This window comes from Protobothrops mucrosquamatus, unplaced genomic scaffold (genome assembly GCF_001527695.2).
Source record: "Protobothrops mucrosquamatus isolate PMUCROS unplaced genomic scaffold, P.Mucros_1.0 scaffold_309, whole genome shotgun sequence".
NCBI lineage: Eukaryota > Metazoa > Chordata > Lepidosauria > Squamata > Viperidae > Protobothrops > Protobothrops mucrosquamatus.
Window position 1 is genome coordinate 112,348 of NW_015386385.1, and position 21,656 is coordinate 134,003.

Consider the following 21,656-nt stretch of genomic DNA (forward strand, 5'->3'; position numbering starts at 1 on the left):
CCAAGCAGACATGATGCTCCTTCCCTTCCAAATCCCACAGGCAGGGTCAGCCAGGTGTTTAGAATAGAATAGAATAGAATAGAATAGAATAGAATAGAATAGAATAGAATAATTGGAAGGGACCTTGGAGGTCTTCTAGTCCAACCCCTGCTTAGGCAGGAAACCTATACCATTTCAGACAAATGGTTGTCCAAGCTCTTCTTAAAAATTTCCAGTGTTGGAGCATTCACAACTTCTGGAGGCAGGTCGTTCCGATGATTAATCGTTCTGTCAGGAAATTTATCTTAGCTCTAGGTTGCTTCTCTCCTTGATTAGTTTCCATCCGTTGCTTCTTGACCTCTAAGATTTGTTGAAAGGTCATTCCGGGTTGACGGCTTCGCCTTAAGAGTCTGGGAAAATTAAAGGTGAGTCAAGACGTCTTACTATCCTTTGCTTCCTGACACTTATAACCACCGCAACAACAACAATAATAATAATGCTCGACGTCCGGGCGGAGACCTTTTTCGCTTTCTAATCCACCCCGCCTATGAGAGGGCGGACCTGTTGTGCCACCCAGGACAGCGGCCGGGGATAAGCTAGGCGAATAATCTTGCCCCACTCTCGGACCATCTCGGAGGACTCGGCATGATCCGCTTCGGCACCCCCTCCTCCTCGGACAAGCGCCGCCAGCGGTGCCGGAGCTGGTACTGGGGCGGACTTTTGCTTTTCTGGGCCGTGGCAGAAACTCGAGCAGGTGAGGAGTCAGCCGCTTGACAGGGGAGGCAAAGAAAGCCCTTCTCCCGGCCACTTGCCGCTGGCCCGGGAAGGGGATCGGGGGGCTGAGGTAGCCGCGGGAAGAGGCGGCTTCCCGGGAGGAGGACGTTTCCCGCGCCCCCTCCGCGTGGTCCCGCCAAGAGAGCTGTGCGCCGGGCGCTCGGCGATCCCCGCGTTACCGCGCAGCCGGGAAATCTCGCTTTTGGTCCGCATCGAGGAGGAGAGGGACGGCTCCGTCGGTTCCTCTCGGATCTCCTCTGGCTTAAGCGAGCCCTTTTTTTAAAAAGACATCAAGAAGACCTCCGTTTGGAAATGGCGCACGACGCAAATAACTCCAGAATTCCTATTCTAAATTTCAAAAAGAAACGTGTTTTTAAAACAACCAGAATAGATAGTATGGAACGGAACTGTTTCGAATTCGACTTTTGCCTAATGAGTAAAAAGAATAAAAGCAACAAGCAGCAACATTCGCCTTTTTTGAGGGGTAATTCTCTGCTGCATATATTACAAAGCCACGTTTCCGAGTATTAAATCCTGAACTGAAATCAATAATAAGCAGAAATTTTAGAGTGTGGGGCACTTTTGACAACTTTCAGTAAGTCTTCCATCCCTCGTTTATTTTCAAGAGGCAAATATATTCCTGTTCCATTATTCGAAAAATTGCTCACAATATATAAGGGATAAGATACTTGTATACAGTAGGTAGTGTGATTCCGAATAAACTTTGAAAACTACATTTAAATTTGTAAACACAAGGGAGGATTGGTTGCCCTCTTGAATATTATTCTTTTTTAAAAAAAAAAAATTGCAATTAGAAAAGGAAAGCCTATGGATCCTAAGAATTATTACTGCAATATTAGAAGAGAAGATGTTTTGTGATATATCATGTAAACTTCAGTTTCAGTGAGTTTTACAGTAAGTGTTTTGTAGGCTCGAAATATTTATAATTAGCATATACAGATATGTCGGCACCATGGATTAAGAGAGTGTATAAACTTCCATTCCAATGAGTGCTAAAATACATAATAGAAAAATTACCATGGAAAAATATTTTGTAACTTGATTTGCATATTCAGCCAGCACATCTGCAGTCAGTAGCTGGATAGATTGGCTACTAGAACAGAGTTTCTCTGCCCATGAAGTGTTGACTCTGAGGGTTAAGTTTATTTATATTTACTGTATATTTTATTTATATTGGTGTACCTGAGTGTCAGTTACTTTACTCGTATACTGATTGTATCTGTTTTAATAGGTATTTTTATCATACAGATATAATCCATAAGGAGTTACTTGTGACCAATCAGCATTGAATCTACTTCCTTATATTCATAGGATTTGCTATTAATATGCTTGGAAAACATACAAATGAGGATGATCATAAGTAACATAAAACTTTTTAGAGCATATATTTATAGCGTGTTCTTTGCTTGCCCTTCTTTGTCCACTAACCATTCCTAGCATCATTGCCTTCTCCAATGAATTCGCACGCAGAACATGGCCAAAGTAAAACAGATGTAGTCTTATGATTTTAGCTTCCAGTAGTGTTTCTGGTTTTTGATGATTTAACACTCTCTGTTAGTCACTCTGGCTGTCCATGGTGTAGACACACACACACACACACACACACACACATATACATTCCACTGCTTAAATATTCTCCTAGCATAATTCCTACATAGCACTTATAGAGGTTGATTTGTGATTATTTATAATGGCTGTGATATGTTTCGCTAGATGATAACTTACAAATAAATGTGAATGCCAATTCAGAATGACTAGCTTTCTTAGTGTCGTCTTAAAACCATTTCCAGTGTAACTGTTCTAATAAATTTGAAGTACTCAGTTTATTGATTAAGATAATGGAAGACAGGCTATAAGAACTAGAAAATACACAGATAACAATTTGATATCTGTGAAATAAGAGACTTAAAAAGAGAAAGTATCCAAACTTTCTGAACTGAAAGGCATATTTCATAAATACCTTATCTTATGTTTTTCTGTGTATTTAATTATGTATATTTAACTTAATCTGTAAAATAAGTTATTTCTTTCCAACCTTTGAAAAGAGGAGCACAATTCATGTAAGGTAATATTATAACTTAATTATACAGTAATATTCTCTTAAATTTTCTGGGACAGATGGCTGTGTAGTATTATAATTTAATGTATATTTAAAAAAGGAATATCATATTTTCAGCTGCACTCCAGAAAAAATGAGAATAATACTGGTAGTCTTCAACTTACTGTATAATCATTCATTTAGGGACCGTTCAAAGCTACAACAGCACTGAAAAAAAGTGACTTTATGACCATTTTTCACATATATGGCCATTGCAGCCATCCCCATGGTCACATGATAAAAATTTGGGCACTTGGCAACCAACATGTATTTACGGCAGCTGAACTGTCCCAAGACCATGTGATCACCATTTGTAAGCTTTCCAGACGGCTTCCGACAAGCATAGTCAATGGGGCAAGCCAGTTTCACTTAATGACATCATGATTCACTTAACAACTGCAGTGATTTTTTTTAACAAACGTGGCCAAAAGGGTCATAAAGTGGGGCAAAACTCACTATAACTGCCTTGCAATGGAAATTTGAGGCTCAAATATGGTTATAAGTAAAGGAGTATCCTTAGATAGACCATGGTCTGGCTTAGAAGGATTAAGTAGGAAAGTGTCAAGTGAATTCTCTAAGATGAGCAACTGGAGTGGTGCTACCAAGAAGGCCGCCTACAATTAAGTTGATCCAAAAGACAAAGGAGGCCCTCTGTTAAGGATACCGATTGGTAGAAACATACAGACTTCCATGCATCCTGGCTTAATGGAGTGAAGAATCTTTAAGATTAGAAACATCAATTATTTGAATTTGGGCTGGTTTGGACCCAAGGCAGTGTTTTTCAACCTTGGCAATTTTAAAATATGTGGACCAACTGAATTCTGGGAATTGAAGTATTAAAGTTGCCAAAGCTGAGAAACACTGATATAGGGAATGCAAGAACAATTGACAAGAATGGTTTAACACTAACTCATAATAATCTTATAAAAACTGTATACTTATTTTTTAAAATAATTTGGTCATATCAGTAGATTAAATAATATCTATAAATTATGAACCTGTTTCTTAAGAGTGATTGTAAGAGTTGGGGGACAGCTGCTTATTTGGATGAATTACAATCTACAGAATCTTTTTAAAAACTGTTTAAATGTAACGATTTTTCTCCTTTCCCTGACCATGTCACCAGCTGATTTACAATTTTCATCTGATTTGTTTCAAAGTCCTGAAACCAGATAACACTTCAATTGAAATAGTTTAGAAAAATATAGTCTTATCAATGAGTGTCAAAAATTATATGATAATCAAGTATGTGATCTCTTCCTTTTTTATGTAGTATTCAAAATTCTCACTTTCTCTAATAATAATAATAATAGTAAAGTTGGAAGGGACCTTGGAGGTCATCTAGTCCAACCCCCTGCTCAGGCAGGAAACCCTATACCATTTCGGACAAATGGCTGTCCAGTCTCTTCTTAAAAGCCTCCAGTGTTGGAGCATTCACCACTTCTGGAGGCAGGTTGTTCCACTGGTTAATTGTTCTAACTGTCAGGAAGTTTCTCCTTAGTTCTAGGTATAAATAAATAAATAAATAATCAGAAATCATTTTAAAAGTAGGTAAATTTATTTTTTTCCATATAATTTTATTAAAACTTTGAAGAAAGAAGATAAAAAAACTAATAGAAACTAATATAAAAAGAGGAAAAAAGGAAAAAAGAGCTCACAAAAAGAGCTAAAAGTGCAAAAGCAAAGAAGTAACTTCTGGGTTTCTTCACATCAGTTATAAGTACAAATAAATTATACTACTTGGTTGCAAAATACCTTATTTTTTCCCCTAAAATATCCTGACTCATCATCAAAACCATAAATCATAAGTTCATTTTTTCTCTTACTCACAAAAACTCTATGAAGGACTTCTAGTTAGCAATAAACACAGATATTGTTTTTTTCTCTAATCAAATAAGTCAATTTGGCCATTTCTGCAAGTTCTATAATCTTCACCAACTATTCCTCAATTGTGAATAATACCAAATCTTTCCATCTTTGCACATATAATAATTTTGATGATATTGACTTAGTATTTGTATTTGAATCCAAACTTTTTGAGTTATTTTTACAAGTCCACCAAGTGTAGTAAAACATCTCTTCTGGTTTTTCACTTTTCCAACATAAATTAGTAATGTCTTTATACATTCTAGACAATTTTTTCTGGTGATGTGTACCAATACATAACTTTATAAAAATTCTTCTTAAGATCATAACATACAGTGATGTAAATTTCAATCTTTTCAATCACATATTTTCCCATTGTTTCAAATACCAAAAGTAGTTGAAGTTAGTTGAAATTTTAATGATTAAATTACTCAAGTTTATTTTCAAGAAATGATAAGTTGTACTGCATATCTCAGCATTCTTAAATTACATTGTTACTTTCTGGGTATGTTTTGAGTGATAGATTGGAAAGAATAGATATGGGTATGATCCCCTTACCCAAAGCCACTTTTATATAATGGTCAAGGCATCTGGCTGGAGATTTTGAGTTCTTGTCTCAGCTTATGCACTAAAAGTCTGGATGATCTTGGGTCAGTCACTCTCTCTCAGTCCTAAGAAGGAGGCAATGGCAAACCACTTTCGAAAAATCTTGTCAAGAAAATGTCAGGGACTTGTCCAGGCAGTTGCTAGAAGTCAAAGCTGAGTCAAAGGCACACACACAAAAAGCAACCCCTTACAGTAAGGAAAGAAAAGAGACTGCTTACTGCAATGTACTGAATCTGCTTTTCATCTGCCACCAATGAATGCTTAGCACTGTAAGTTCCATAATATAATATCAATATGATTGTAAAATATATGCTGCTTAATCTTCACAATGTTAATTACATTTTGTTGGAGTAATGTTATAACAAGGCTGTCCAATGCAGAAAACACTTTAGTCTTAAATTAAGAACTAAAGCCTTTAGTATGCAAATTGTAAGTTAAGATGCTGACCTTAGCTTCCATGCTATGTAACCATGCCATGTAATCAGCATGTTTTGCTGGCTCACATACTGCATTTGTGTAAACTTAATCTCCATGTCTACACATTCCCTTAGTCTTTTGGATCAGAAACAGTATAGTCTGTGGATTTGAGACAGTATTGCAAAAGCTGATTTTCTTGGTATGGTTTCATTTTGATTAAAACAATAACTGTCCTAGGTTTGTGAGGAAACTCTGTACAACATGAAGTCTACTGAGAAAAATATAATGAATTTAAGACAGCAAAGATGGATTTAAGAATTATGAATGATATATAGAAAGGAGAGTATGAGTATATTCCCCATATCTCCTAATTTGTTAAAAATATTTATAAGCAGCTTCAAAATACCCCAGCTTTCTAACACTGCATAAAGGGGCACTAAAATGAATAATCCTGTATTAAAATACTTTAAAAAAAAGTACTGGCGATTAGTCCATCCTACATGTAGGCAATAGAAGGTGAGGAGTCTCATGGCCCCACTCTCTGTCACTATTCTTGCACCACATGGCTGATGCCAAAGAGGTAAAGCTGCTGCACCAATCAGCTGTATAGTGGTCAGTGGCACCGGGCAGGCACAGCAATGGAGCTGGATGTGCATTGTTGCTGCTGGCAAACTTTTGTGGAATTCACTCTTTTGGAAGCATTTCTTTGTGTGTGACTTTTTGGGAACTTATGAGAAAAATCAATTCATTCTTTTCACTTTCACCTCATCATTGGAAAATGTAGCTGAATGTGAAAAGACTTTCCCAGACAAGATGGATTGCTCATTTTGAAACTATGCCTGTAGTAAATATAAACACTGAAGCATTAATGTCAACCTTTGAAATGCTGTGAGATCTCCCCCCCTCCCAAAAAGAGGGTCAACGGCTTAGATCAGGGGTAGGTAGCCAGCTCAGGAATTCTGGGAATTGAAGTCCACGAGTCATAAAAGAGCCAGTTTTGCCTACCCCTGGCTTAGACTTTGCTCCCTGCTCTATGTGATTTTTCTTTCCTGAATTATTTTGTGTTCCTGATGTGAAATTTTAGATAACGTTAATTAGATACAATATTTGCAAACAGCTGGGATCAGTCTTGAACAATGTACAATGTGAGCCCAAGGCTTAAAATTTGTTCCTTGAAGATTAGCACTTAGAAATTGTGGAGAAATTAACTATGCAACAAGAAAATCTCAGGAAATAGAGATTAGCTGAAAAAAAAAGAATAAAATGTTGAAGAAGAATGCCAGGAGAAATTACAAACATGTTGGTCTTACACTGCCAGAAGAAATCTAAAGGGCAGTGTTTGAATGCCTTGAACATTTTCACCAAGAACTAGATACTTATTCTAAAACGATGGATTTAAATAATATCAATGTTCACTATCATTCAGCCATTTTCTTTGATTTTTTTTTAGAAAAAGGAAAACTTAGAAGTTTTTCCCAAATAAAAATTTATGATGACTTTTCTGGTGAAAGTATTTTGTGGACATTACAAAAGAATAAGTGCAGCAGAATAGGTCAGATGGTTTAAATGCTTGAAAGCTGCTAAATATGCATATAAATACTTAACACTGTGAAATAAACCAAATTATATATTGTTAAGGAGTTTTGTATGTGTGTTTCTTTGAATCAGTTTTGATTCCTGGTGACTGCCGGGACTAGAGCCTGCAGTTTTCTTGACAAGATTTTGGGGGTGGTTTGCCATTAGCTCCTTCCTAAGACAGAGAATTCCCAGAGGTTTTTAGTTTGTTTTCAATAAATATGTACAATAAATATTTACTATATAGGAGTACTATAAGAACATCTTTTATATATAGCAGCCCCTGAATTTGCCACTAGTAACTAGGAATTTTATGTATGAGTTACTAGATATTGTCACTTTCATATTCTCATGTAGCAGTATTATTCTCTGGCATATATATAGAAATATACAGCAATAGTAGTGTCATTTTCAGTTCTACACACATGCTTACACTACTGTAAACTCTGAAAACTTCACTAAGTCATTGCTCTATGTAGGACTTTTCTGCCAATTATTGGCTGCTCTTCCAGCTGATTCAGGTCTCTAAATTAAGATTCTGGATCGAAACATAGGTCAGTCCAGAACCTGATTGGGGAGAGAAATGGATTAAACTAAGAACTATGGGGCTAGAGAAAAGGGAAAATTCAGATTCTGCTCACTAAGGACAACCGACAACATAATGGTAATATGGTTCAGATTGTACTCCCAAATTACTACATCTTGTGGCCTGCTTAAAGGGAAAGCATTACTTTAACATCAGAACAGCTAAGGAAAACTTTGAATTGGCTTAGGTATTTGAGGATTAAGTTGAAGGCAATATCATGAAAAACAGCAGAAAAGTTACCAGGGCATATTCCTGTTGTGGCTTAGTTTAAGCAGGAAAACGTCCTGGGAGAAATCTGAATAGGTCTGCTAACTGTGCTGTCTTTGGAAGTTGCATGACAAGCACCAGAATTCAAAACTGCTTGTTTCTTAATTGTTTAGCTAGTAACTCTGAGAGGCAATTACCAGTTCCTATCTGGAATTGGTGGTCTTGAGGATCCTTCTTTAAATTTCTGCATATTAAAAAGCAGCTTAACTGGAGAAACTCCATCTTTCCATTTGTTATCAAGGACTATCTAACTTAGGGCTGCTGAGGTTTGTGGCAATCCCACAAAAGGGAATACATTATGGAGGACAATTGCAACAGACAAGACAGAAAGCAGAATGAAAAAAAAGCTGAAAATTCGCCAGATTCATTGTACTTATATAGTATCAGTAAGGTGCCTTTAAGAAGTCACAAAATAGTTATGAAGGCGATGGCTCCCATACCTGTAACACCAGGGGATTATTTCAATCTTAAACCAATTTAACAGGACTAAAAATAGTGCTACACTGTAACACAAGTGGGTATAGGAAATATAAAGTTCACTGAAGCTATGGAAAATTTTGAGTCCAAAATATGCTGGGTATCCCTGACTGCCTAGATTTACTGAATTCAGCAAAGGCAGTTAGAGGCAACAATGATGAAACACAAAGATAGCAAGCAAAATAACTTTGAGCCAATGTTACATTTTAGATATACTTATTTGGGTGTCTGAGATTCAAAAATTTTGAAAACTTTTTTGAAATTTACAAAATATATAAAGCTGTATTTAAAAAATAGAGAACTGTACATATTAAAATAGTATCTCTGGTCTTTTGTATTTTGGCTGTTAATTTTGTGGCAGAAATGAAACTGGTAGTTTCATTTGTTCATGTTTTCTATCTGTGGTTTTGTACTGATTGAAAATGGTTTTGCAATAATAATAGAGGAAGTGAAATTATTTAGTTCTTCTATTTGAAAGAATAAATAAATATAAAAAATATATATAAAATATAAAATATATAAAAATATAAATTTTTATAAAATAACATTTTTTAGTATTTAGCAAACAGCATGTTGTCTGGATTCATGTGTTTAGAAAACAATCAATAATAATTAGTTTCTATATTTTCATAATCAATATGTTAGTTAATAATATATTTCTTAAACCTTCTCTTCTCCAGATAGTCTTCTTCTTACTAATACATATTTAATGTTACATAGTACACATTATGTTCCTTTCTCTCTAACTCGTTTTTCTAGCCATTGATAAAAATTGTCCCATGTTCTAAAGTATACTGAATCTTCTTTCTCTTTTATCTTCAATGTCAACCTGTCCATTTCTGCACAAATTAAAATTTTCTTAATTAATTCTTCCTCTGTTGGTAGATTTTCATTTTTCCAATATTGAGTAAATACTATTCTTGCTGCCGTTAATACATGTAAAATTAAGTATATACATTCTTTCTCATATTTTCCTACTATTATGCCTAACAAAAACAATTCTGGCTTAAAGTCTATATGTTTTTTAATCATTTTCTCTAACCATATATGTATTTTTGACCAAAATCTTTTAGCTTTAGAGCATGTTTACCAGATATGATAGTAAGTACCTGGTTTTTGTTTACATTTCCAACACTTACTAGACATATTTTTAAACATTTTTGCTATCTATAAAATATTTTGTATAGGTTTTCTTTATAGGATGCCGCTTTCATTATTCTAAAGTTTCTTTCCCATAAGTTTTGCCAATTTTCTAATCCTGTATTATATCCAAAGTTCTTTGCCCATATTATCATTGTTTCTTTTACTTGTTCCTCTTCCATCTTTAAGCTTAACAATGTTTGTAAAGTTTTTTAATCAGCTTTTCATCTGTTTTCAGCAGTATCTGGTCAAATTCTGTCTGTTCTTTGTAAAATCCTGTTGTTTTAACATTTTTTTCACATCTTGTTTGAATTTGCAAATATGACCACCATGATAAATCAATACCCTGCTCTTCTAAATCTAGTCTATATTTCAGTTTCCCTTCATTGTCCAGAATATCTTTATAGGTCACAACTTTCTTGTAATTAATCAAGTTTGGGTAAGCAAACGCTTCCATTGTTGAAAGCCATCCAGGTATTTTAATATAAATTTTCGCTTTTATTTTTTCCCATTCTAAGAAAAGTGCATTTCTTATATAATGATTTTGAAAATATCTATGTATTTTATTCTTCCCATACCACAGAAAGGCATGCCATCCAAGTTGTAGGTCATGTCCCTCTAGGTATAGCAATCCTTTGTCTCTAAGCATTATCCATTCTTTAAGCCAAGTTAAAATAGATGCTTGGTAGTATAATGTCCAGTCTGGCAGTCCAAATCCTCCATTTTCTTTTGCTTCTTGTAGCATTTTCAGTCTAATTCTGGCTTTTTTCCCCTCCAAATAAATTTCAGTATTATTGTATTTAGTTCATCAAAAAAGGTTTTTCCCAATCTTATAGGTATTGTTTGAAATAAAAAAAAGTATTTTTGGTAAGATATTCATTTTCACTGTTGCTATTCTCCCCAGCATCGAAAGTTGTAGATTTTTCCACTTTTCCAGATCTAATTTTATTTGTTTTAATAATCTTATGTAGTTATTTTCTTTTATTGTTGCATATCTTGTTAAATGGATTCCCAAATATTTAACTTTTTTAACTATTTGGAGGTTTGGGTTTTTTTGCTAGTTAATTTTTTTGTTTTTCTGTAAGATTTTTAGTTAAAACTTTAGTCTTTTCTCTATTTACTTTCTACCCTGCTATTTCTCCAACCTTTTCTATTTTCTCCATAAGCTTGATGTTTGTTTCAAGCAGTTCTTCTAATATAAAAACCAAGTTGTCTGCAAATGCTTGTAGTTTATATTTTTCATCTTTTATCTCCAGTCTTTTAATTTCTCTACCTTCTCTCCACTCTCCGTGCTCTAGGATCCAGAGGGAGTGGCCCTTGCTCTGAGCTCTGTCTCTCATGTTCATCCTGTCCCCAGTCCTAGGCCTTCAATCCCATCCATGAGCAACCTGCATCAATTCCCGCGCAGGATAAGGTTGCCGCACCCACACCCACCTCCCCAAGCATTTTTTTTTTACTAACCTGCCTTTCAGCTGCATTCCATTTCTCCGTTCACTTCTTAGCCTTCGCCGTATGTTTGTGGGACTATCAGTAAAAAAACAAGTTCCATCAGACTTTTTAACTTCTCGCGAGATCTCAAGAAGTTAGAAAGTCTGAGGGAACTTTTTTTTTTACCGATAGTCCCACAAACACGCGGCGAAGGGTGAGAAGCGAACGGAATGCAGCTGAAAGGCAGGTTAGTAAAAAAACACTTGGGGGAGGCGAAGGCATCTGGGCAGGGATGGGTGCGGCAACCTTACCCTGCATGGTGGTGGGATTGTGGGGCGCATGCCCTTCCCATGCCAGGCCAGCCCCTGCACCCCTGGGGCGGCCGTGCTGGGCGGCAGTGGGCAAGGTGTTGAGGTGGGGGCCAGCAGGCTGACCAAAGCAGCAGTTGGAATGCCAGAGGCTTGGGGAGAGAGGGCGCTGAAGTGGGCGGTCGGGCCACTGGCAAGAGCAACACGTCTGAGCGGAAAGCAACCTTGGAACAAGTGGGGCAGGTAAGGAAAGAAATCCTCGTTCCCCCCAGAAATTGCCTTTCTTTTCTTACCTGACTTCCAGCCCTGTGCCGTTTTTCCTTCGCAATCCGCCACCGCCACGTGCAAGGAAACAAAGGAAGGTTTTTTGGGGAAAAAAAGGTCAATCAATCAATTCCAACTTCTCGTGAAAGATTACTGATTACTGGAAATAGGGTTGCTACCTTATCAAAAAATTTAGCCACTATTGTGTTTACTTATGATTGTTTTTTATGATTGAAAAAATAAATAAAATTTCTTTGAAAAAAAAAAATTTTTAGCCACGATTCCAATAAAACGTATTGGTATATAGTTTTTTGGTTCATCTGTTTAGGTAAGCGAACTATAATGGTGACTTTCCATCTGACTGGAATGCATTCTGTATTGTTTATATGAGTGATTTTAAGATCAAATAAGGATGTAACCATCCTCTGTTAAACTGCAAGTCCAAGACAAGCGACTAGAACAGACATGTCAAACACAAGGCCCAGGACCGGATGTGGCCCGCGAAGTGGTTTCATGTGGCCCGCGAAGCCATCCTGGAAACAGTGAGAGAACGGCCCCCTCTGCCTTGGCCCTGTCCCAGGCCGGCTGGGAGCCAATGTACAATTTTGTGGTGGCCTTTCAGTCTTAGCTCCATAAGCCCCCCCCCTGCATGGCCTGAGAGGAACAGTGAGGCTCCTCCAGTGGACCATGCCTTGGCACTTGCCCTGGTCCCACCCCCTTCTGCCAGAGACTGTCAGATCTGTCCCACTCCTGCCCAGGCCCCCACAGGCACCCTTGACGCGAACGATGTAGAGCTGGCCACACCCACTCTATCCACACCCACCCAGTAGGCCGCACCCACCCTGGCCACACCCACCCAGCCCCCTGACGGCAACCGCAATGCTGATGCAGCCCTCAATGAAATTGAGTTTGACACCCCTGGACTAGAATGTTGCATGGAAGGAAACAGATTTCTAACTACAAACAATGACTGAGAAAAGTATATCTTCCACCCATCATCCTCTTTATAATTTTTTCATAATCAAGGAATTGGAGTTTTTAATACTATATTCTGATTTTCTAATGATCTTCTTTGTATCCTTACAGATATCCACTATGCTACTGTATATTGGTTGGAAGCTGAAAAATCTTTCCAAATTAAGGATGTATTAGACAAGAATGGCGATGCTTATGGCTATTACAATGACACTATACAATCTACTGGATGGGGGATTCTTGAGATCAAAGCAGGCTATGGTAATCAGCCCATAAGCAATGAAATACTCATGTATGCTGCAGGTTTTTTGGAAGGCTACCTCACTGCTTCGTAAGTAGTTTGATAAACTAAATTGACATTGCTTAATTGATGATCTAAAATGAGGGTTGAACTTTTGGGATTATTGAAAAAAATACACTCCCTTGTTACTTACTTAGCTGTATTCACAAGTTCCAAAATAACTTGCCTCCAAAATAGAGACATAAATCCATTTTGAGCTACCATAACAGAATCTTGCAAATTTGATTGTGTTTCTCTTCCTCGTGTGAATTGTAACTTAACAAGGCATTAAGGCAAGTGATGTCTTGACTAAACATTCCCAAACTTAAGTTATTCTAGATTTACAGGTTGGGAATTTGAGGTCCAAAATTTGAAGGGCACCTAGAAGTGCTTTTTCCAAAAAGCAACTGGACTTTCTTGGCTTTTTTCCCTTTGAAAATATTTTGCTTCTCATTCAAGAAGCTGCTTCCATTGTAATTGTTAGAACTGTTATAATGTTAGAATTGAAGAAGCTTCTTGGATGAGAAGCAAAATGTTTTCAAAGGAAAACACCAAAAAAGTCTAGTTGCCTTTCGGAAAAAGCACCATTGGAGCAACCCTGACCTGGATGATTGAGAATATCCATAGACATATTGGAGGACATTATTTTGGGTTAGCGCAGGTTTTGTGATAAATTAAGGGGAACACTGATAATCAGAAAAATAAATTATTTAAGTTACAAAAAGGTTTCAGCTGGAGATGTAGTGGTCTTAGACAATATTGAAATCATCTCCACATTACAAAATGTTGAGCTTCTCTTTCTCCCTCTCACAAATATAAAGAGACTGCTTGTATACTGATGCTTGCACCTTTTCCTCTTCTTTAGAAAGGCTAGGTTAGTGCTCTTTCAATGAAATGGTACCGTGAAGTATCACAGTACTCTCAGAGCATTTTTTAAAAGTCAAAATTGTCGCAATATAATGTTGGTATTGCATGCCACTACTCCAGGTTGCATGTGATATGTCATTCAAAGCTTGCTTCTCTTTTTGTCAAAGGTGCATACTCAAAGGAGAGAGTGCATTTTCTTATCTCCAGTAATACTAGTATAATGCAAGAAAATCCTATTGAAATTACAATAATTAAAAAATAACCTAATGATGTGACAAATAGTCTCCTACTGAAATGTCATTGCAGTCTAGAATCCATAGAACAGTCTATTACACTGTTTCCTAGCCATGGCATATTTAAGATATATGGCTTTCAACTCCCACAATTTTGTACAAATCTATTATTTCAGATATCTAACTTTTACGTCAGTGATGCACTTTGACCCCAGGGCTGCATGCTGGCCCCCAAATCCTTCTCTACACCCCCCCCACTCCCCTGCAAAATACATTAACATGGGAGAGGGAAATGCATATGAAACAAACACAAATGAAAAAAGTTATATTATCTGCATTTAATTTAATTATATTGTATACCTGTGTTGTAAAGAGAATACTAACTATTTTATTGACAATACACAACTACTTTCAATCTGCAAACCTACATATAAACTCCTGTAAGTCCTTTGGAAGACAAAAGGTTTGCTATGAGCAAACTATGAAAATCCATATGGAGTTCTTTCCAGATTATTTTTATTCTCTGAATTCATTCTTCATTTTTTTATCTCTATGGTTTGTTGTTTTGCCTATAGTTTTGAGGAGGCAAACCAAGATTATTGGGCAGATTTAGCATGCTGCTTGTAGCACTAAATGAGAGAAGATTCAAGCTAATTTAAGAAAATCTTATAAAAATAACTTGACATATATAGTTTTACTTAGGGTTACTGTGAGTAGGGTGGGAAGCCTGCTTATTGTTATTTCACATACAGAATGAAATTATGTGCAGTCTTTCTTATTCTTTATATTAGAATGTCACAACTGTTGCTGTACTAAAGATACAAGTTAAGTAATAAAATGCATCAAATTTGTATATTATACAGTATATTCATATTGGGAAGGCAAAACAAGTGGACTAAAATATTTCCTGCATATTTCTTTCAGGCACATGAGTGACCATTTTGCAAATCTCTATCCTCAGATGATTAAGAATGTCATCATTGAACAAAAAGTTAAAGATTTTATGCAGTATGTATTCTATTGTCAAAAATGTTTCTATTCATAAGTAGCAATAAACAAGTACCATAATACGGCTTTAACAATCCCCAGTTATTGAATGCTTTACTAAGCTAATTCCACTTGCTCCAGCAATACATAACTAAATGAGGAGCAGACAAACAGAATTAACATGACTCTGCAAGAACTGAAGCTAAAGCATGTGATACAAGGAAAGGCTATGACATAATCGATTTACTACATTTCTAAAATGCCACAAGCCTTTTTGGTTTTGATGCCGAGTCAGGGTCTCCAGCAGTTTAGCGATCATTATATTTAGCAGAGTTATCTGTGATGTTCGAAATTATCAGTGATGTTTGAAATCTGTGATGTTTGAAATGATCAAAGCAGCACGTTGAAGGGTGACTTGATGTAGTTTGTCCTTTGTTCTGTGACTTAATTGTTTAATAGCCTGAGGACAACATAATCCTAAACATATTTATTTGTAAGAAAGTCCCACTGAGTCATAGAATAGAGCAAACCTTAAGTATAAATCTCAGTAGTTTTGATAAAATATATATCTTAAACTCAGATTTGTTCCTATATAGGAAACAAGATGAGTGGACGAGGCAACAGATTAAAAATAACAAGGATGACCCCTTCTGGAGAAATGCAGGCTACGTTATTGCTCAGCTGGATGGGCTGTACATGGGAAACGTGGAATGGGCTAAACGGCAGAAAAGGACAGTAAGAAGCAATATGTTGTCTTTAATTTTCAGAAAGGGAAATAGAGTTTAGTTTAAGATTCAAGTTAAGACCAAGTCTTTCTGCTTTCTATACTGAATATGTAAAACATCCTTTATGTTACAGCTGTTCCATTTGATATAGAACTTGGTACAGCATTACAGTGGAGCGTTACTCAAGAATTCTCTAACCATTTAGGAAGCTTAGATGGAAGATGAAAGTCTCTCTGCAGTTGCTATACCACACTCGGAAGGTGCTGTCATTATTGCTCTAATTTTTGTATGGGCTGGGTGACCTTCTGAGAGTCAACAGAATGTTGCCATTGTGAATTAGCAGGAGGAGAATTCACTGGATAAAGCTTTCACCTTTATTTCCATACTCAGGCACAGCACGACAGTAAAGATATGAATAACTAAACAAATTTTCTTTCTTTGACTCAGCACTGCAAGAAAATATGGAGCGTGGGGCTAATGGAATCAGGGTCAATATCATTTGAAGTGAAAATAGCATTTATCCCCCTTGAATTAATTTTTCTGAAAGCGATTTACAGAAAAGTATTTCTTGACTCTATACATAATGTTAATAAAAACATTTTTATGAAGTAGAAGTAACATAACAGTTGAAAACTATTGGCCTCTACTTTTAAGTTCTAGAAGTAAACCCAAATAATTGCCTGTATTTTTGATTTAAGATTAACCGTTGGGCTAATAATCCATATTCAAAAGAAGGAAATACCTATCCTTTTGGCCCTCACCGTATTAATAAGCATCTATCCCCCTCTGCCCCCCCGCCAGCCTTAATTTAGCTGTATTTGTAATGATTTGCCAATGATGCCACTGGCAGAAATATTGTTCAATGCAAAATACTGACAGTGTTTCCCCAACAAATGCATACATTTTGCATTGATCTTATAAGTAGGAATGTACTCTTTTTAGTGCCTTATTTGTTAATATACATAAAAACCCAGTTTTAAAATATGTAGTTTGTTTCATTTTTTTCACTATGCCAGGCAAAATCATGAGAACAGTATTAAATTATACTCTTTGCAAATGATGAAAATAGAAACCTGTTAGACAAATAAAAGACTACTTGTTTCTTCATATTTTGGATAACTCTATTGGACAAAGTAAGCAGCATATTTGTTCTTTAACATTGAAAGATTTTATAATAATCAATATGTAATTTTTTACTCTATATTGATAGTCAGGTACTGTTTTATTGTTGAATTTGTATTCAAATGATATATTTAAAAGTGATATATTTCTTAAAATAACAAAAATAAGATATTTGAATACTATTTGGATAATTATGTGTAGTTATATTTGGAGACTTATTTGTATACACCCAGCTATTTTGTTTGTTCTCCAATTTTAATATTGGCAAATGAATTAAATTTTCTCTGCCTCATACCTAATGTCAAGTTCCAGCTGAGAAGCCCAACGAAGCAAAACACCAGAGTCATTGCTTTCTTTAATGTTAACTTTATTAGGCATTAGCAAATCAATAGAAAAGAAGCTAGCTCCGAGAAAATGGTGGGAAGCAGTTAATTAAAAGAGTGAAATTTTCCTTTCCCTCTCTGACAATTCAGGTCATATTGTTCAATATGTTGTTGTTAGTTGCGAAGTCGTGTCCGACCCATCGCGACCCCATGGACAACGTTCCTCCAGACCTTCCTGTCCTCTACCATCTTCTGGAGTCCATTTAAGCTCACGCCTACTGCTTCAGTGACTCCATCCAGCCACCTCATTCTCTGTCGTCCCCTTCTTCTATTGCCCTCAATCTTTCCCAGCATTAGTCTCTTCTCCAGTGAGTCCTTCCTTCTCATTAGGTGGCCAAAGTACTTGAATTTCAACTTCAGGATCTGGCCTTCTAAAGAGCAGTCAGGGTTGATCTCCTCTAGGACTGACCGGTTTGATCGTCTTGCAGTCCAGGGGACTCACAGGAGTCTTCTCCAGCACCATAGTTCAAAGGCCTCAATTCTTTTGCGCTCAGCCTTTCTTATGGTCCAACTTTCACAGCCATATATTGCAACTGGGAAAACCATGGCCTTGACTATACATACTTTTGTTGGCAGGGTGATGTCTCTGCTTTTTAGTATGCTGTCTAGATTTGCCATAGTTTTCCTCCCCAGGAGCAAGCGTCTTTTAATTTCTTGGGTGCAGTCCCCATCTGTGGTGATCTTGGAGCCCAGGAAGGTAAAATCTGTCACTACCTCCATTTCTTCCCCATCTATTTGCCAGGAATTGAGAGGGCTGGATGCCATGATCTTGGTTTTCTCAGTAATTATTATGAGAAGAAACTTTAGTTCGCCAAAACAGCTCTTCAATGGCTTCGCTCTCACATGGATAAGGAGCACCTGTGGATCCAAAATTCTCCCCTCTTTCCCTCCCACACTGTTGGCAAGCTAGAAGCATACAGCAGTTCTAAAGACAGTAGGTTTCATAGCTTGACAGGTCACCCCACTGGAAGAAAAGGGAACCTGGAAAACAAAAAGAATACACATCAATGCTTGCTAATCTTTCCCTTGTACTGGTCCCAGCTTCCAGGGGTATTTTGTATGAAATTGTTTCACCAAACAATCCAATTTTATGTGCTATGCTTTTACCCATCTAGATTCTGACATTGGATTAAGTACTGCAGCTTCCCTTTGTGGATTCTGGAATTGAGGATTCACTTAACCTCATAATGCATTTCCCCTTCTATCACTATTGGTCTCAGTGTTAATCTCCTGTGTGGCTTCAGTAAGCTGCAGCGGAATACTGGGTGCACTTTGCCCAACAACCTTGGTAGTTTTAGCTCTACTCTTACTGGGTTAATGACTTTTACTATGGGGAAAGGACCTATGTACTTTGGCTCTAATTTCTCGCAACTTTGTCTCAGCTTAAGATACTTTGTAGACAGATACACTTTATCCCCTACATGGAACGTCTCCTGGGGAGCTCGTTTCTTAATTGCCTGTTTTTTCTGACTTTCAGCTGCCTTAGCTAAAGCCTTCTTCGCATCACTCCAGACCTGCTGGAACAAACCCTTCCAATCGCGTAGGGTGCTCGAGGAGGGAGGCTCCTATGGGCACTCTAGTATTGGCACAAATTCCACTCTTGTTGCTAACTTAAAAGGAGTGAATCTAGTACTGCTATATACTGCATTGTTATATGCCATCTCTGCAAACAGCAACGACTCTGCCCAGTTCATTTGCTGGTACTACTCCACTATGGCATTAGCTTGTTCTGCAGATCCATTTGTACTTGGATGAAAAGCAGAACTGAGCCCCTGGAAGGACCCAATCATCCTCACAAACTCTCTCCAGAACCTAGCAGTAAACTGGACCCCACGATCTGAAATGATGCATTTAGGTGCTCCATGCAGTCGGTAGATGTGTTGCAAAAACATCTTCACTAGTTTCTTGGCTGAGGGGAGGGCAGTACAGGCAATGAAGTGGACCTGTTTGGAAAATAGGTCTATCACAGTCCAAATCACAGTGCTCCCCCCACTTTCCAGTAGCTCCACTATAAAGTCCATGGCTGTCTCCTTCCACGGTCTGGCTGGGTCAGCCACTTGCTGCAGCAGCCCTGGATTGTTCTCTGGTAATCTTTTGCTGGCCGCACAAACAGCACAGCTCCCCATATAGATGTCTTTCTTCATCTTTTGCCACCAGAACTGACAATTAGCAAGATGCAGTGTCTTCAGGAACCCAAAGTGGCCTGCTTGCATAGCATTGTGGCTCCATTGCAGGACTTGCAGTTGCAGGTGGTCTGGGACATACAATTTGCCCCCCTTCCATGCCAGCCCCTCTCTCATGGTCAGCTCTTTCTGATGAGCCACAAACCATGTGTCGGTTTGTAGCCCTTGCTTCAGCTGTTGTGCTAAGGCATCAGTGGAGGGGTGAGCTCCTCTTTTTCTCCTGCCTTCTAGTTGTTGCTTGCCTCGCTTGCTGCCTATCGGGAATGACAGAACTCACCACTTCCTGTCGAGTGCTTTTGTATCGGGGCATATGGGACAAGGCAACAGCCAGGAAGTTCTCCCCCCCCCCAGAATGTATTTTTCTCTGGCTCTTCTATGATGGAAACTCCTTTATCAGGGAATGAATACAGGTAGTCCTTGACTTACACTTGGTAGCTTAACAGTTGTTTGAAATTATGGTGGTACCCCAAAAGTTACTTATGACCCAGTCCTGTAGTTATGGCTGCTGCATTCTCCCTTACAATCAACTACATGGATGCTGCAGTGCCACTCTGCCTATCTTCTCCCCCCTCCCGCCCACTGGGTCTCTGCCTGCTGTCCTTAAGCTGTCCTTAAGCCTGATTCCCACCCTACTAGGATCCAGACACTTAATGACCATTGCGACATGCAATTGTAATGAGCAGGCTCCATTTCTGCAGCACTGTGCAATCTTGTTAAGGCAACAAAACAGGGCAGTTTGTCTTTCACCTGTGCGGCAGAGACTCGGAAGCTCAAGGACTACCTGTAAGGAGCACTTTGAGCTACCAGAATCTGCTGATAAAGACTCAGACTCTTTACTCAGAAGCCTCACATCTGCAGGGACTGAACCAAGAAAATTCTTTTGCTCACTCATTGTATAACATTGTATAACAAATATTCTTTTGTCCTGTATCTGGTTATCTCTAAATGGGATCCTAATCAGTAAAGTTGTCTGAATAAAGCATGGCTGATAAATCAGTTTTAGATCCAATTTCCTTTATGAACTTTCTTTATGAACTACTATTTTTTAATTTTAATATGAATATTTAAACTAAAACATCACTGCTGTTGCTCTTTAGGTTTTCAGATTTCCAATTTGAACACAGGCTGGTTAGGCATGGATTCTTTATGCCTGTCATGTAGATAAATTCATGTAGATAAACCTGAATCTTAGGTATATTGTTATCTTTTTCATTTCAGCCTCTCACTGACTTTGAAATTAGTTTCCTAAATGCACTTGGCGATCTACTTGACCTCATTCCTGCTTTAAGAAAAAGTTATTTTCGTTCTATGCCAGATGTTTCCAGGATATATCAATGGGATATGGGTCATTGCTCAGCTTTAATCAAGGTGAGATGTCACAGCATGCACAATCTTATTGCACTGAGATAACTCAGGAGTAAATACAGTAAACAGTGGTTATAGTAAATCGTGGTTTATATTACATTATCTACAATATACACTAGGAACAAAATATATATCGTGGTAATACAGCAAACTCCAACACACAGCAGTTACAGCAGGAAACATATAAGAGAGAAAGACACTCCAGCAAAAGCCTTCCCTTTTATACTCAGTCTCTTAAAGGGATACAGACACAGACACAGACCCTACTGAGTTATTCCTATTATTGCATCATCCACCTTACAAAACACCAGCTGGTTAGCCTTTAAGTCATTACCCTGACACTCCTCCCATTTAAAGCTAAACAGCTGTTAACCCTAATGCTTATACATTGATGCCTGCCTGCATTTAAAACCTAGTCAACATATCGGCTTGAACAATTGAACAATTTTTCTCTCTGTACATTCCTGCCTTATATTGCAGTTCATTATTGTGTCCTTCTTCCTTCACTGGGTTTTGTGTAGCCTCTTCTTCCTGAGAACTAGTGCTACTTATTGGCATGAACACCTCGGTGTTAGCATGCACCCTGTCCCAATTATTTTGCTCTGCGAAATTAGCAGACCTTGAAATCACAACCTTTCTTGTTCTATCTGAAAATCTATATCCTTTGGAACCTGGCTCATATCCAACAAATCTAAGTTTCCTGGGCTTTTTCTGTCCTTTCCTTCTGGTG

At 37.6% G+C, this 21,656-nt stretch overlaps 1 protein-coding gene across 1 annotated transcript in view; it reads left to right on the forward strand.

The window, feature by feature from the left end:
- Window positions 1-552: 552 nt before the first annotated feature.
- Window positions 553-21,656, forward strand: part of PLBD1 (phospholipase B domain containing 1) — a 32,255-nt gene continuing 11,151 nt past the window's right edge. The window contains exons 1-5 of the mRNA XM_015832149.2: window positions 553-733; window positions 12,893-13,112; window positions 15,086-15,169; window positions 15,745-15,883; window positions 20,780-20,929. Of these exons, the coding sequence (XP_015687635.1) occupies window positions 625-733; window positions 12,893-13,112; window positions 15,086-15,169; window positions 15,745-15,883; window positions 20,780-20,929 (702 nt within the window). The 5' untranslated portion in view covers window positions 553-624. The remainder of the gene's footprint in view (window positions 734-12,892; window positions 13,113-15,085; window positions 15,170-15,744; window positions 15,884-20,779; window positions 20,930-21,656) is intronic.